Genomic DNA, 15,622 nt, shown 5'->3' on the forward strand with positions numbered 1-15,622 from the left:
CAGGAGTTTTATGTTTTTATTTTTGTTTCCTCCTAACCCTACCCCAGGGGGTCCACAACTTCAAGTCATGGTAGTGGTGTATTGAGAAACTGGTGAATTTTTAGGACTTGACTTTATGGGCATCAGAATGCCCATGAGCTTAGAATGTGTGGGTAACAGGCAGGACTGACTTCCCTGTCTTACATTACTAAAATTGACTTACATATTACCCACAACTTAATAGTTTTGACTGTTCTGTGTAGAGAGCATTGGCATATGGTCACTTATGCAGTTCAGGGTATTCTAGCCCTCCATGTTGAGTACATTGCATTTCCTGATTTTATAGAAAATAAATTAAAAACAATGATATTACAGAGCCAGTTTGGTTGTGGCTTTTTCTAATAGTGAACTGTGCATCCTTAACTTTCCTTTCATTATGTTTTCCTTCCCACAGACCATTTTAATCAGTCATTTCTGAAAGTCAGAAGCTTTTTTTTTTTTAATTCCAGGAAACGCTTTAATATAATTAAGATTATTGGAGTAGTGTTTGCTGTCTTGTGCTTAAGTGCATCATTGTTATTGATTCTTAGTGGTGTTTTCAGATTTAGAAGACATCTGACTTTTAAATTCTCTTCAAATAAATTGACATTTTTAATTGTTTTAAAGCAAAAATACAGTGACTACCTCATTGGCAAAGCATTCAGCTATATGCTTAGATGACCCAGAGAGATCTAACACTTGGGGCCCACCCTCAAAGATTCTAACTTAGTTTCTAAAAGTAATTTGTGCTTTATCATAAAATTATAGGTTAGAATATTTTAATGAATTCCTAAATGTATGCTTTGTTATGCCTTGAGGCTTAACACTTTTCCAATGACCGTTCCATCATTTTATTATGATGGATTCTACATATGAAATTTATTTTCTTTCAGTAGTTCTTTTCTGTGTCCTTTGTTAGCTTCCTCTTGCATTCCACTTAACAACTATTGTAAATCTCTTTCTTTAAGAGTTCTACCCAACTTCTCCCTCCTCATTATTGGCAAGTAATCACATAGCATTTTTGCATCAATGGCAAACTTTATTTTCTAATCCTGTATCAGTTTGCATCCACCTTTATATTCACCCTACTGTTTTTTCTTGCCTTTTCTCCATTCTCAGTAGGAAAGGTTTCTTCTACTAAAGGTTAGCTTTCCCTGCTCTGCTCTATATCTGTCATTTTCCAATTTACCCCTGCTTTGTTAGTTTTACCCCATATGCTGAAACACCCCAAAACACCCCTATCAACTTCTTTCTTTCTTACTGTTTATACACATGTTCAATTTTCTCCCATCCTAGAAACAAAACACAAGAAAAATCATGAGATCAGCTTTGATCATATATCTCAATTTAGCTTCTCTTTAGCTCTAGCTACCAGAGTCAGGCTTATTAAAGAGTAGTTATTTTTGCTGTATTTATGTCCTTGTCTCTCGTTAAATCCTAAGCCTACTAGGTGTATATCATCACCACTCTACTAAATTAAACTGCTCTTAACAAAAATAACCGATGACTTCTCTATTTCCATACTCACAGGTTCTTTTTCAGCTCTTATATTGACCTCTGTAGCGTTTTATGCCAGTAAAATTTTGATTGTTGACCATTTCTCTTTTCCTTGTCTTCAATCGGACCATGCTGCCTTGATTCTCTTCTTACATGTTTGACAATTCCTCCTTTATATCCAGTTTAGCCTTCTCTGTCTCTCTCCCTGAATATGGTACTACCAAGGATTTCTTCCTTTGTCCTTTTATTTTTCTTCATATACTTCCTGTCTTGATAATCTCAGCCACAGCTACGGCTGTTCAGAAACAATGTCAACTACATAACTCTTCTACAGATACTTTACACTCAGATCTTAATATGTTTAAAACTGAATGCATTGTCTTTATTTCTTAATTGTGCTTCTCCTCAGGTATTTGTTATTTTGATGAGCTACACTATCATCATAGTCCAAGCTGGAATGATAAGGACCATCTTTGACTCTTCCCTCTCTTTATTATCCTTTTCCCTCTAATAGTTATATCATCCATCTTTTCATCCACACACTTAATCTACTGTTACTCCATGGTTCAGGGTGTCCTAATGTCTAGCTTGTCTAAACTCTCTAACCTATCTCTCTACTTTTGGCCTTGTATTCCACAAACCCATTCACCATAGTCCTGTCAGAAGGATTTTTTAAAAATATATTTCTTTATTTATTTTGAGAGAGAGAGAGATTGAGAGAGAGAGAGAGAGAGAGAACGAGGGAGAAAGTGTGCAAGCAGGGTAGGGGCAGAGAGAGAATCCCAAGCAGGCTCTGCACTATCAGCACAGAGCTGGATGCAGGGCTCCATCTCAGGAACCCTGTGATCACGACCTGAGTGGAAATCAAGAGTTGACCACTTAACCGACTCCACCCTGGCACCCCTAGAATGATTTTGTTATTTCTGTGCTTAATTCCCATCATGTAAGATTATATACAAAGAAATATTCCCATTTCCTTTATTTCCAATCATCTGGTAGTTTATGGAAATTTTATGTTTACATTGTCTTTATATCTGTTCTCACTCCTGCCACCCTATCTACAGAGGGCTCTCCTTGATTCTTACATGGACTTTTCTAATACCTACTTTATTATCTCTTTAGTGACTCTTGCTTTCTGTCTTTAACTCTGTCTAAGGTAACCTTTTAATTTTCCTAAAAGCAGAACTATAGTCATCTTCCTAGTTGAAAAACATTTAATAAATGCTTAACATGTCTGTTTAACTTCTTGAAAGCCTAGTCATTTCAACTAGTCTTCTGCATGAAGCCTTTGATTATCCTCCAGTTATAACATCTATTTCTGCTGTGATGCTTTATAGTCTTCTCTTGCAATAAATTTATTCTGCTAAATTTGAGATAATATGGGAATTTATGATAATGTTTCCATAAAGTTTTAGAGGAAAGGGATTACATTTTACTGATCTTGTTTATTCTGCAGAGCCTTAACAAAATAGATGCTAATCAAAAAAAAAAACATTATCCACTGAACTGCAGGGTTGTGAGTTCAATGGGATGGTGAGGAGAGAAAAATATTATATAATGCAAAACTCATCTTACAAACATTAATATTTGTAATTTTCATGTTGTCCAACAGCATATCTAGTGAATACATTTTACTATGTACGTAAACATACTCAAATAAGCTTTCCCAGGTTGCCAACATCTTTATGTGCTCAAAATGGGAACTTTAGGTATCATTTATGTGACACTTTAGGTTGAGATTAAAGTTGTTATACTACTACTAATAACAGAGAATCATTGGGTGAGTTTTTATCTTTAACTATTATTTACAAATACAGGTTTGAGAACCACTTATAATAAGTATATATATTTTTTTGATATTTGGATATAATATCTCAATATTACCGTATGTTCAGCAAGAACAGGACAAGATGAATGATGAACTCCATAAAGAAGAGAAAATATGGAAAGAGAAATTTAAACAGCATGAGGTATCTATTTCTTCTTTTTAAACATCATGATAATTATTCTTCATTTGGAATATTTATTATACTTGAAATGGACATTTAAAAGTAATATTGCCTAGCTGGTATAGGATTTAATTTACTAAGACTTTAAAAAATTCATTAATCACCAGAAATTCTCCTTGAAATATAATGCCCTAAAAATTAAAATAAACTGGGTCAGTGAGTGAACATGTCTATGTAAAATTATAATTCTATAATTTTTAAGATTTGAGGAAACATGCTATTATGAATATTTCATTATGATTGAAGATGGATATGAAAGTTATCTCATTTCTTGAACACAATTGAATGTTAAATAATTCTTGTGAATTCAAGATCATTCTAATGATATTTATTAAGTTTAAATTTACTTAACTCATTTTTATATAATATTTATTTATGTATTTATATATAATATAAATATAATATATAATATAAATATAACATATGTTATATAATATAAATGTAATATATGTTATATATAATCTAAATATAAAATAAATTTATATGCAATATAAATATAAAATAAATTTTATATAAAATTTTATATAAAATTATGTTTTTATATAAAACAAAATTTTTAATAGAAATTTTTATATAAAATTATTTTAATTATAAACATGAAGTAGATAAAACTTCTTATAATCCTGATATCCAGCTAAACATTCTACCTTTCTTTATCTTTCAAGTATTTTCTTTATATAAACATACTCCTGAAAAAGTAGGTTTCTACTATCCATTTAAAAAAGTATATGTATATTTGACATTTAACATTGCATAAGATTGAAGGGTACAGTGTATTGATTTGATGTTATATATTATAATATGATTTTCTCTATGGTGCATATTTAAATAAAAAAGTTGGTTAGGCATGTAAACAGACAGTACATATGAATGACAAGGGAAAAAAAAGACAATAGTAATTTACCTATAGGTAACCCAAATGTTGGAGTAGGAGAGCCATTAAGATACCTATAACTATCAAGCCATAGCAACATGTTAAACAGATAGATGCTAAGAAAAGAGAACTAGAATCTATAATGAAATATCAAGCATACATTACAGAGTTGAAAAGTTCAGTATGTAAATTTAAAAATTCAGGGCATAAGTTTGACAGTTTGACTCAGCAAATGAGAGCATTAGTGAAACTGAAGCAAGGTCAGCAGAAAATATCCAAATTAAAGCACAGAGAGGACAAAAAAAAATGGGAGGACAGAAGAGAGTACAAGAAATATATGATGTATAGTGAAAAGATAAAACATGTGTATACTAGTAACCTTTGAAGGATAGGAGAAAGAGAATGGAGCAGAAACAGTGGGTGAATAGATAATAGTTGAAATGGTTTAAAAGAAAATCGATCTGAACATTCAAAGTTGATTAATGATCTGTATACAGAATCAATACAGAGAAAACCACACCTGGGAATTTAGTAGTGTAATGATTGAAATTCAAGACAAGGGGGGAAAGTTGTAAAAGCTGCCAGAGAAAAAGGCACATTACCTAAAAGGAGCTACAGTGAACTTAACAGCTGACTTCTTAAGTGAGATAGTAGAAGAAAGTAGAAGATAGTGCTAAGTGTTAATGCTTTCTTTGATCATTAGTGTTCTTTGAATCCTGAGTTTCCCCTGATTTCTGGACTCAGTTTTCATTTTCTGGAATGTATGCCTAAATACCTGTCAAAAAGATTTTTGGATGGCAAATTTTCTTTATTTTGCACACTTGAGAATAATGTCATTTTGCTTTTACAATCGAATGATTTGTTTCATGGGATATAGAATCCAGACTTATTAGCATTTGGTTTTAACAATTTAAAGATCTAACTCATGTGCGTATTTAGATATTTTTGCCTGTGTTATCGTTGTAGATTTGACACTCCTTCCTTACATTCTTTTGAAGTTTTAGGATTTTTCACTTTTTGCATTTATTCACACAAATTTACTGATTTCTTACTGCATGCCGAGCACTTCTGAGTGTTCAGGGTGCAGCAGTGGATAAAACAGAAATAACTTCTGCCGTCATGGAACTTAACGTTCCTTAGGGTTCTGAAATATTGCTGCATCTATATGAGTGTATCAGGGCATGTGTGTCTATGTGTATATGTGAAAAGTTAACTCCACTCTTTATCTTATCTTATGGCCTTTTTTGGTTTAGAAAACATTTTTGTATTATTTTTTTCCCTTTAATCCTTCTCAGGTCTTTAGCTGTAACTCCTACTAGTGGTGTTGGAGTTTCTGTGTTGATCCTCCGCTTGAAAGTCTCTGTCATATATTTCATGTCTTTGTTGTTTTGCAGGTTGTTTTGGAAAAACACCTAACTTGGAAGTTTTTCTTTAGCCAACACCTATTTAAAGTCATTCTAGTGTGATTTTTTGTATGAATGAGTCATATTTTTTTTATTTGAATATTTTCATTTCATTTTTAGATAAAGTTATTCTTATTTAAACATATTTTTCCTAAAAAATATTTAAATTTTTATTTAGTACCTACCTTTTCTCAGAAACTAGTTCTTCCTTCTGCTTGTTCAAGTATTTTCATTGCCTCACATCCTTTGTGTTAGCTTTTCTCCAATAGTTGCTGAATTTTGTTGACCTGTTTACTTTTGTTTTAGGACTCTAGTTAGTGACAATGGCATTTTCTCACCTAACCCAATGATCTCATTTAATGTAGTATGTGCTTATCAGCTCTCGTAATAGTTGAGAAAGGATAAAATGTGTGACTAGGCTGGTTCTTCATATTGCATATATGTATGCTCTACCTTGCCTTCCTGGTATCATCATCTCACCAAATAATTCCCTGTGTCTGCAGTCCCTGTGCTAGCTCTGGGAAAGTTTAAAGTCCTTTTCCCCTACACAAATTTTGGCTTGTGGTTTTTCTCGCTTTTTCTCTGTACTATTCTAATTTCATATGCTTTCTATCTTCAAGGAATTCCCCAATTTATATCTGAGTGGCTTAGTATAGTCATAATATTAGAATGTCAACTTACTAACTTGATCAAATCTCTCAAATATTTTAAAATATTATATCCTTTAAAATAAATGGCTTTTGTCCTTCTAAGTGAATTTTATAGTAACTTCATTATGACTTCAATTTAACAATTTGTTTTCAGCCTATATTTTATATGGTATTTTAATAATATTGTTCACTTATACTGGTATTTATCTTACTTTACTTTAGGAGTTTATTAAAAAGTTGCATCTACAAATAGAAGAAGAAAGAACAAGATTTAAAGATCTGCAAGAAAAAGAAAAAATGCGTTTGTTAAAACTGCATCATAATGCAGCTGTAAAAATTCAAGCTAAATATAAAGCATTTGTGGTCTACCAAAAATATGGTCCAATCATAAAAGAACAAATAGAAAGTAAGAAAAGGGAAGCACAAGAGTGGAAAGAAAAAGAAGCAAAAATACGACAGATGGAAGAAGAAAAACGAAAGAGATTGGAGGAAGAACAAAAGGTTGAGGAAGAGAAAAAAAAGAAGAAGCAAGAGGAAAGGGAGAGGAGAGAAATAGAATATGAAGAAAAAAAGAACATCGTGAGAAGAGAAAAAGAGCAACTATTAAACAAGGAAAAATTAAGATTAAGAGGAGATGCAAGCAGACAGCTAATAATAAGTAGAACATTAAAGAAAGGTGAATATAATGCAAAACATTTAACTGTTGAAGATACATCAAAGAATAAGGATGATATAGCCAAAAAGGTAGGGGAGGAAAAGTCAAAGGAGTGGGAAGATGTTCCCCTCTGGCTAGTTGAACAATCAACCAAGAGAAAAAATGTAGGTAGACAGCTTGTATTAAAAGAGCCGATACAAGTGCAATGGAAAGATTCTATACCAAACCAGGTGATTTTGGCAGAAATTGAAATGGAAGTAAAAAATGAAAACCTAGCAAAACAACATTCCACAAAAATCGTCAAGCAAGAAAGAAAATGTGAAGATGTAGACAAAAAAACCGAATTGGAATACCCAGGTCTGAAAGAAAACGTGAATGAACAGTTTCATCTGCAAGAATTAAAGTCTCAAATGCAAAAAGGGGAACATGTGAAACCTGCCATAAATGAGAATGTGAGACAAGACACCCAAACAATAATATTAGGACATAGTCAAGGAATTAACAAGGTGAAAAACAATGAAGCACAGAAAATAATCAAAGATAATCAACAGAATAAGGTACAAAAAGTAGAAAAAGAAGAGATATCAGAACAGAATGGACCACTATATGAAGAGAATAATATTTTAGTAATTTCAGTGAAGCAACAACCACTAAAATTAGAAAATCCTAAAGATATAGGGGAAAATGTAATACTACAAGAACAAGAAGTTGATTTCATTTCCAAAGAAACTGAGGAGAACCGAGAAGGCAATACTCTGAATAGTGATGTGATTTTTAACAGCAGTGATTCCATGATAAATATAGAAAACAAAATAAATGAGCAAGATTATACTTTAGGAAGAAATGCTTTTTGTGAAGATTTGGGACGTTTTGACGCAAAAAATTCCTTAATTTTTAAAGAAGTAAACTCTCTTAAGTCTCAAATTAAAGAAACCGCAGAAGAATGTCATAATAGAGCTGAATGTGAAAATATTGTGACCTGTACTTTACCAAAGTCAACACTTCTATCTTCTATTGAAGAAAAGAGGCTAGCTTGGATAAAATCATTTAAACCTTGGTTTGAAATTTTCAAGCAAAATCAACAAAAGGAAATTGTTAGGACAAAGAGACCTGTAAAATGCCCAGCCAACACGATGCCTCCTTTGAATACACTAGAAATTCTTCAGTGTGGCCCTTGGAATACTTTACAGCAGGTATTTTATAACTTTATAATACTTTTTCATATTTAATTACAATTAGTTCTCTAAAATGTAACTTTAAAAATATCAGTAGAAGGCATATTTTGTATCCAAGAATTTTGCCTCTTTTTTTAAAAAAAATTAATATTTATTTATTTTTGAGAGAAAGACAGAGAGAGCACAAGTGGGGAAGGGCGGAGAGAGAGAGAAGGAGCCACAGAATCCAAAGCAGGTTCCAGGCTCTGAGCTGTCTGCACAGAGCCCAATGCGAGGCTCTAACTCAGGCACCATGAGATCATGACCTGAGCTGATGTCGGACCCTCAACTGACTGAGTCACCCAGGCGTCCCAAGAATTTTGTCTCTTAATCGGTGATATTGCTAATGAGATATTGCCCCCATTTGAGAGGGGATGTATTTAAAAGATCTCAGTTAAAATTATTCAAGGCATCTTCTTTCTCAGTGAAGCACTATAAAAAGTTTTGGTTTATATCTTGAAGCCATGTTCAGGGTTCCTGTAGCCATTATTAAGCTTCTAAGAATGGAGGCAGCTGGGAATTTAGTGTTGAATTAGAATAGGAAATTCCAAAATTGACACTCAGTTACTTTGCTATAGTTTTGGGCACAATACCACCTACTGGTTTGTTTTGGAATGAAGTGGATTTGTCTGTACTTGACAAGGGCTGTGAAAGAAGGGCTTACAATAGAAGACTCTAGAATTTAGTCATGTGCTATATAAACACGGTATGTATATACTGACATTTAAAATAATTGTCACCAACTGCTACTAATTTCTATGTGTAAAGCCCATATTTCAACCAAAATTAATACAGAAACTAACAGATATGTAGAAAAACAGTAAAAAAATATTTCAAGTGGTATAATACTAGAAAGGACTTCATGATTAAAATACATATATTTGTCTAGGGCCAGAAACTGAAGTGTATTCACTAAAATTTATTTAGTTTTTTGATATAGACAGATGCCTATGAAAAGAAATATTCATGTTAATATATATGAATTTTTTAAATTCATTCACTCAACTAATATTTATCTGTCCAATATGATAGATTAATATGTATTGTTGAAGGGACAGAAAGAAACCTATCTTTGACCTTATGGAGCTAACTTTGGTACACAAAAAGGCTTTAAACAAATAAATACACTGTTAAATACATTACTACAGATCTGGATAATTGCTATAAATAAGATTTCAGAGATTTTGTGATAGGGTAATAAGATAGTTGGCTTTAAAGAGATCTCTGGAATGTGAAAAAGCAGTATAAAGAACAAGAATTACTTTAAAGTTCCTCTATTTCCTAGGCAATGTATTTTTCATTTCCATCAGATCTGTAGGACTACCTATAGAATCACTCATTAACTCTTCTATTAATTTTTTTCTTTGGCTATGTTATCTCTGGAATCATTCTTTTTCTATTTTCCCTAAGATGTTAGTGCAGGCATTCTTTTTCTTTTTCCTTTAAAAATTTTTTTTTTGATAGAGACAGAGTGCAAGTTGGCGGGGGGTGGGGGGGGTGGACAGAGAGAGAGGGAGACACAGAATCCAAAGCAAGCTCCAGGCTCTGAGCTGTCAGCACAGAGCCTGACGTGGGGCTTGAACTCATGAACTGTGAGATCATGATCTGAGCTGAAGTCTGACGCTTAGCCAACTGAGTCACCCAAGTGCCCCTAGTGTAAGCTTTCTGAATTTATAACATTAGCTACTAATTTTTACTTTGGGTAGGTTTCTTTATGTATATGTTTGAGCTAGGCCTGAGTGACAGTTTCATGCTCACTGTGTACTTGTTTCTAATGTAAACTGAAGTTAGAAAAACAATGGTGCTCTTTTCTTTCATTCTGGGTCTTTGCTCTGTTCAACAAGAAGAGCACTGAGGAGGTTAAGATGTGTGAACCTGTCTGCTTGGTGTTTCTTCTCCTATCCACCCTGTTTCTTTTGTGAAACTCTTGTCAATGTGCGTAAAGTGAGGATTAACCCTCTTATTTCTTAGAGCAAATCCTTGCAAACTGTACTGTGTATACAGATCACCTGGAAATTTTAAAACGCTGGTTCTGATTCGTTGGGTCTAGTGGCTAGTCTCAATGCTCTGCATTTTTTTCAGTGCCCTTGGATGATGCTGTTGGTGCTGGTCCATGGATTAATTTGAGTAGAAATGTTGTAAAGGACACTGTAATCCTCTAACCACTACTCACGCAACTATTTCAAACATTTAATTTTTCTTTGAAGCATCAAGTATGCAGTATAAAGTTGAAAGATACTTATGAATGTGTCTACAAATGCAGCAGTGTTATAAACTACCATCTTGTAATGACTCTGGTAGATGGTTTATCTTGGTGTCATTATTCACTACTACTACTGACCCATGACTCCCTTACTTTGATTTTCTAATCTCTTAGCTCCACGTCTTTGTCCTTATCTTGATCAGTTGCTGCCATCTTTGTAAGGCCCTTCTGGAGAAGACCTTTAGAAGAGAAAATTTTACTCTTCTAGAATTTCACCCAATGATGAATTCATTTTGCTTATATTAATCTCTCACTTTCAGCCTTTGGCTCACGAAATCGGGTCTGCCTCTTGTCTATACTGCTTTACATATGACCAGGCAAATAGTGGTTTTCATTACTCGACTGTTGGATGGATGAGTGGGAGGAGGGATAAGTGGATGAATAAATAATTCCAACTGAATGTTGACCTTATTCTCCATATAACTACTAGCTTCACAACTTAGATAGAAGGTATTAATGAAAAAAGAAATTAATAGAAAATTTATTTAAGTAAAATTTAATAAAGTACTAACAAGCCCTATATCAAGTAAGATCAGGGTCCTAATTTTATATCTGCCATTTACTGGCTGTGTCACCTTGGGCAAGGTGCTTGATTTTTCTGAGCCTCACTTTTATCTTCTATAAACTGGGAAGAGCAATATCTATTGGATAGGATTGTTGAGTTTTGAAATAATATATATGAAGATTATAGCCTAGGACTCCTAGTATATATAATAGTTATTGTCAAACTTGGATCTCAAGCAAAGATTATTGATAACTAATATATATTTTTTCTAGTTAATTCATTTTTATTTTATTTTTGGTATTTTGTTACTAATGATAACTTGCTTCAAATAACCGTAAAAAAGGTACTGAACTTAAGGCTTTTCTTATATGTCTTTATAACATGGCATGAAGGATCGCATCTCAGCTGTTGATTAACTTCTAGATCAGAATCTTTCACATCCTTATACAAGGCAAATTGTAATAAACTAGTGTTGTAATGGTACATGCACTACTAAAAGTTAGATTCTGATTCATTTAAGCCGGTAATTACTCAGATTCAGTCTCTTTGCAGCTGATTTTTCAAATGATATTATTTAAAGAGATTTAAAATTGTGTCACTGAACAGATGTTCTGCCAAAAGCAAAACCAAGAGTCATGACTTTCATTATTTTTGTAATTACAGTTTACATAGATGACTGACACTCCTTATGTTGAACTCGAGAATAATTGAGAGTGAAATCTCTAAAATTATACTGCTATTTTAGGTCATTTTATGTACCATGATCTGTCAAGGATTTAGGGACCTATAGGTAATTATTAGGTAGAAAACTGATTTGTTATCTTGTATTAAAATATAATGAATGAGTCAAAGATTCTATAGGTAGAACAGTTTTTTCAAGTTATAAGAGTTTGAAAATATTAGTATCTAAAATATCTTCATATTACTCACTATTAAGGAAAGAAACTGTGAATGCTATTAGTACATTTTGGTTTTGCCGCAGGGCAATTTATTCCTTCATTTATTTCAGAAGCATTTAGTGAGCATCTACTATGCTTCAGTTGCTCTTTTTCAGGCTGACCATGAAGTGGTGAATGCCTATGAGTATTAATTTTATAATGACCTTAATATTTGGGGCATAAAGCAGTTTTATTTGATTATTGCCATGCATAGATCAATACATGAGTAATATAAAAATTTATTTTGATCTCATGTTTGGCAAAACCTAGGGTAGAATAGATAATAAATTGCTACATCATAAGGAAATTTTAAAATCTTCAATAAAAGGGAGGAGGAGATATTATTGAAATGCCTCATATTCAAAAGTGGATACCATTAACAAGGACACTGGAGCAGTTGTCACTTCTTTACTGTAATTAAATTAAGCTAGAGAAATGACCACATCATAAAAACTAGAACCTTATTGTTTACATAGGTGATTGTAAGCAGCATATTATGAAGTCAAGCAAGGTAACATACATTAGAAGGTAGAGAAGCATTTGTTACTATAAATCTGCAGTTGTGGAGTTTTCAGGGTTTTTTTTTTTCTTTAAATATTTATTATTGAGAGAGATAGAGCGTGAGCGGGGGAGGGGCAGAGAGAGAGGGAGACACAGAATCTGAAGCAGGCTCCAGGCTCTGAGCTGTCAGCACAGAGCCTTACGAGGGACTTGAACCTACAAACTGCGAGATCATGCCCTAAGCCAAAGTCAGACACTTAACTGACTGAGCCACCCAGGTGCCCCAGGAGTTTTCAGTTTTTAAGTGCTTAGTTCTAAATAGTGTTTTCACTTTTTAGTATAGAGCTAGCTTCCCAATTACAGAATTTATAGGTTCTCTTGTGGACAAATTAAATGGGTAATATACTGTGGCTTTCTTGACACAAATGGATGAATATTTTTCTTTCTGAGATACCATAAAATAGAAATTTGTTTCAAAAGTTATTTTAGATTATAATAACTGAAAAATTCCTGAAATAATTATACTAAAAACTTATTTCACCTGAAATTTAAAAAAAATATTATTACTTTTGCTATTTAAAGTAAGGAGTGGGCTTAATTCCTTCCTTATACCTCTAGGACCATATGGTCTTCCATTCACTTATATAAACATGTAAATTTAAAACTTTCAGTTTAATTTAATGCATAGGAAATATTCCATATGAAGAGGAGTTACTGTACTTAAGAGTTTTGTACTTTTCTAGCTTTTTCTGAAGCAATAGTGCTTTGAATTTCAATAGAACATTTTTTGAATCTCTGTTTTCAGTATGATATATACTAGACTCTTCTTATGAAGCTAATAATATTAAAATTTCTTTTCAGTACATGGGAAACCTGGCCTCAGGTAGGATTTTTGATATGAAATGTGTGAAAGTATTCTTACTATACAATGATTTAGCATATATAGTTATTTCAGTGCATGGACTCAATTATACTGAAGAGCCAACATATTATATTTATTTTTCTGCCATTTTACTTATGTGAGAGTTCTTGAGTTTAATAATAGAGTGCTTTTCAGCAATCCAAAAATATTCCTGTTATCTGACATATTCTTGTGGAACTTTAAGTGTAGTCCTTAATATACATACCACAAAGTTGAGTACATTCTTTGACATTGAATTTTCTTCAGTTAAAAAGACTAAAACCAAAAAGATAGAAAAGTTGTTTAAGAAAAAAGCTTTGTGAAGTATTGAGTCCACAGTAATATCTCAGTAATCAGAAATTTCATAAATGTATGGTCTCCAAAGTATTTGGAAATACAGGAAAAAATATACCATTCATGATTTGTTGTATCACAGATTCTATATGCTTTGAGTATATTAGTAAGGAATGATTCATACCATTATAATTCAGAGGACTTGTAAAATGAAATTATTTTTATTACATGGTTTACTTATTATTGCATGGTTCTATTTTATGAAAGTTTTTTTTTAAATTTTTTTTAACGTTTATTTTTGAGACAGAGAGAGACAGAGCATGAACAGGGGAGGGGCAGAGAGAGAGGGAGAAACAGAATCTGAAACAGACTCCAGGCTCTGAGCGGTCAGCACAGAGCCTGACGCTGGGCTCGAACTCACGGACCGTGAGATTATGACCTGAGCCGAAGTCGGATGCTTAACCGATTGAGCCACCCAGGCCCCCCTGCATGGTTCTATTTATTTCAGGTTCTATAATTTCTCAAATTTTCTTTGTTTTTGGAAGATAACTGAGCTATTCTAGTTGAAGCATGGAGGGTTGGGTACAAAATCTATCCCCTGACATTTTGTGGCTCCTATTACTATCCAGGTATCCCTAGGATACAGATCTTAAACATTTATGTAGTATAGTCCTCAAAATAGTGCCAAAATAATTCACACAGAAAGTGAATTTGGTGAAAAATCAGGGAGTGAGCTAATAAACGATTATATTATTGCTTCTATGCATGTTGCTTTTTTTGTATTTGAATTGGTCATGGATGATGCATTATTTGTCCTTTCTATGTGAGGAAAAAAAAAAGAGGCCAGATAATTTAGTTGAAATTGAGTTGTTAGTAAGTCAGTTTTCAATATATAGCCTTAGTGTTTTAGATGAATTATTTTGATTTTTTTATTAAAAAAATTTTTAACGTTTATTTATTGTTGAGAGACAGAGTGCAAGCGGGGGAGATGTAGAGAGAGGGACACAGAATCTAAAGCAGGAGTCTATCAATTCTTTTTTTTTTTTTTTTTAATTTTTTTTTCAACGTTTATTTATTTTTGGGACAGAGAGAGACAGAGCATGAACGGGGGAGGGGCAGAGAGAGAGGGAGACACAGAATCGGAAACAGGCTCCAGGCTCTGAGCCATCAGCCCAGAGCCCGACGCGGGGCTCGAACTCACGGACCGCGAGATCGTGACCTGGCTGAAGTCGGACGCTTAACCGACTGCGCCACCCAGGCGCCCCAGGAGTCTATCAATTCTGACTGTCAGCAAAGAGCTCTATGCGGGGCTCGAACGCATGAACCATGAGATCATGACTGGAGCCAACGTTGGATGCTTAACTGACTGAGCCACCCAGGCGCCTCTTAGATGAATTTTTAAAACAATTTTGCAAGGCTAATATAGTTTATATTCATTATTTTTACTCCAATTTTCTTGCGCTCCAATTTTCTTGCATTCTCTAGGTTACAACAGTTACATTTCAAGATTTGTCAGGTTGTAGTCTTTCCACACTGGCAGAGTGTCCAAATCTTCAATTTCTGTCTCTTCGACGCTGTGGATTAACTTCTTTGCACAGCCTGAGTAACTGCAAAAAGCTGAAGCACATTGATGCACAGGTATGTCCTCCATTCTCCTCATTATTTATCCTATAATAAAATATAAAATAAAATAAAATATAAAATATTTTATATTTTATATAAATAAAATACACACTGTGTGTGTGTGTGTGTGTGTGTGTGTGTGTGTCTGTCTCTTCCATTTTGAGCTTCTTTACAGAATCGCCCAGTGCCACCAGAAAGACAAATCTCCAATATTCACATGCTTATCAAGCATCTGCTGTCATCCTGCTCACCAAGTCTGAATTTGTGTGAGAGGGGA

At 33.4% G+C, this 15,622-nt stretch overlaps 1 protein-coding gene across 1 annotated transcript in view; it reads left to right on the plus strand.

The window, feature by feature from the left end:
- Positions 1 to 15,622, plus strand: part of LRRIQ1 (leucine rich repeats and IQ motif containing 1) — a 202,522-nt gene that overhangs the window by 10,452 nt on the left and 176,448 nt on the right. Inside the window, exons 6-8 of the mRNA XM_047065006.1 lie at positions 3,411 to 3,485; positions 6,674 to 8,299; positions 15,208 to 15,360. Coding sequence (XP_046920962.1) covers positions 3,411 to 3,485; positions 6,674 to 8,299; positions 15,208 to 15,360 — 1,854 coding nt within the window. The remainder of the gene's footprint in view (positions 1 to 3,410; positions 3,486 to 6,673; positions 8,300 to 15,207; positions 15,361 to 15,622) is intronic.

This window comes from Lynx rufus, unplaced genomic scaffold (assembly GCF_022079265.1).
Source record: "Lynx rufus isolate CCGP_SWC_20201006 ecotype Redwood Valley unplaced genomic scaffold, mLynRuf1.p SCAF_7, whole genome shotgun sequence".
Classification (NCBI taxonomy): domain Eukaryota; kingdom Metazoa; phylum Chordata; class Mammalia; order Carnivora; family Felidae; genus Lynx; species Lynx rufus.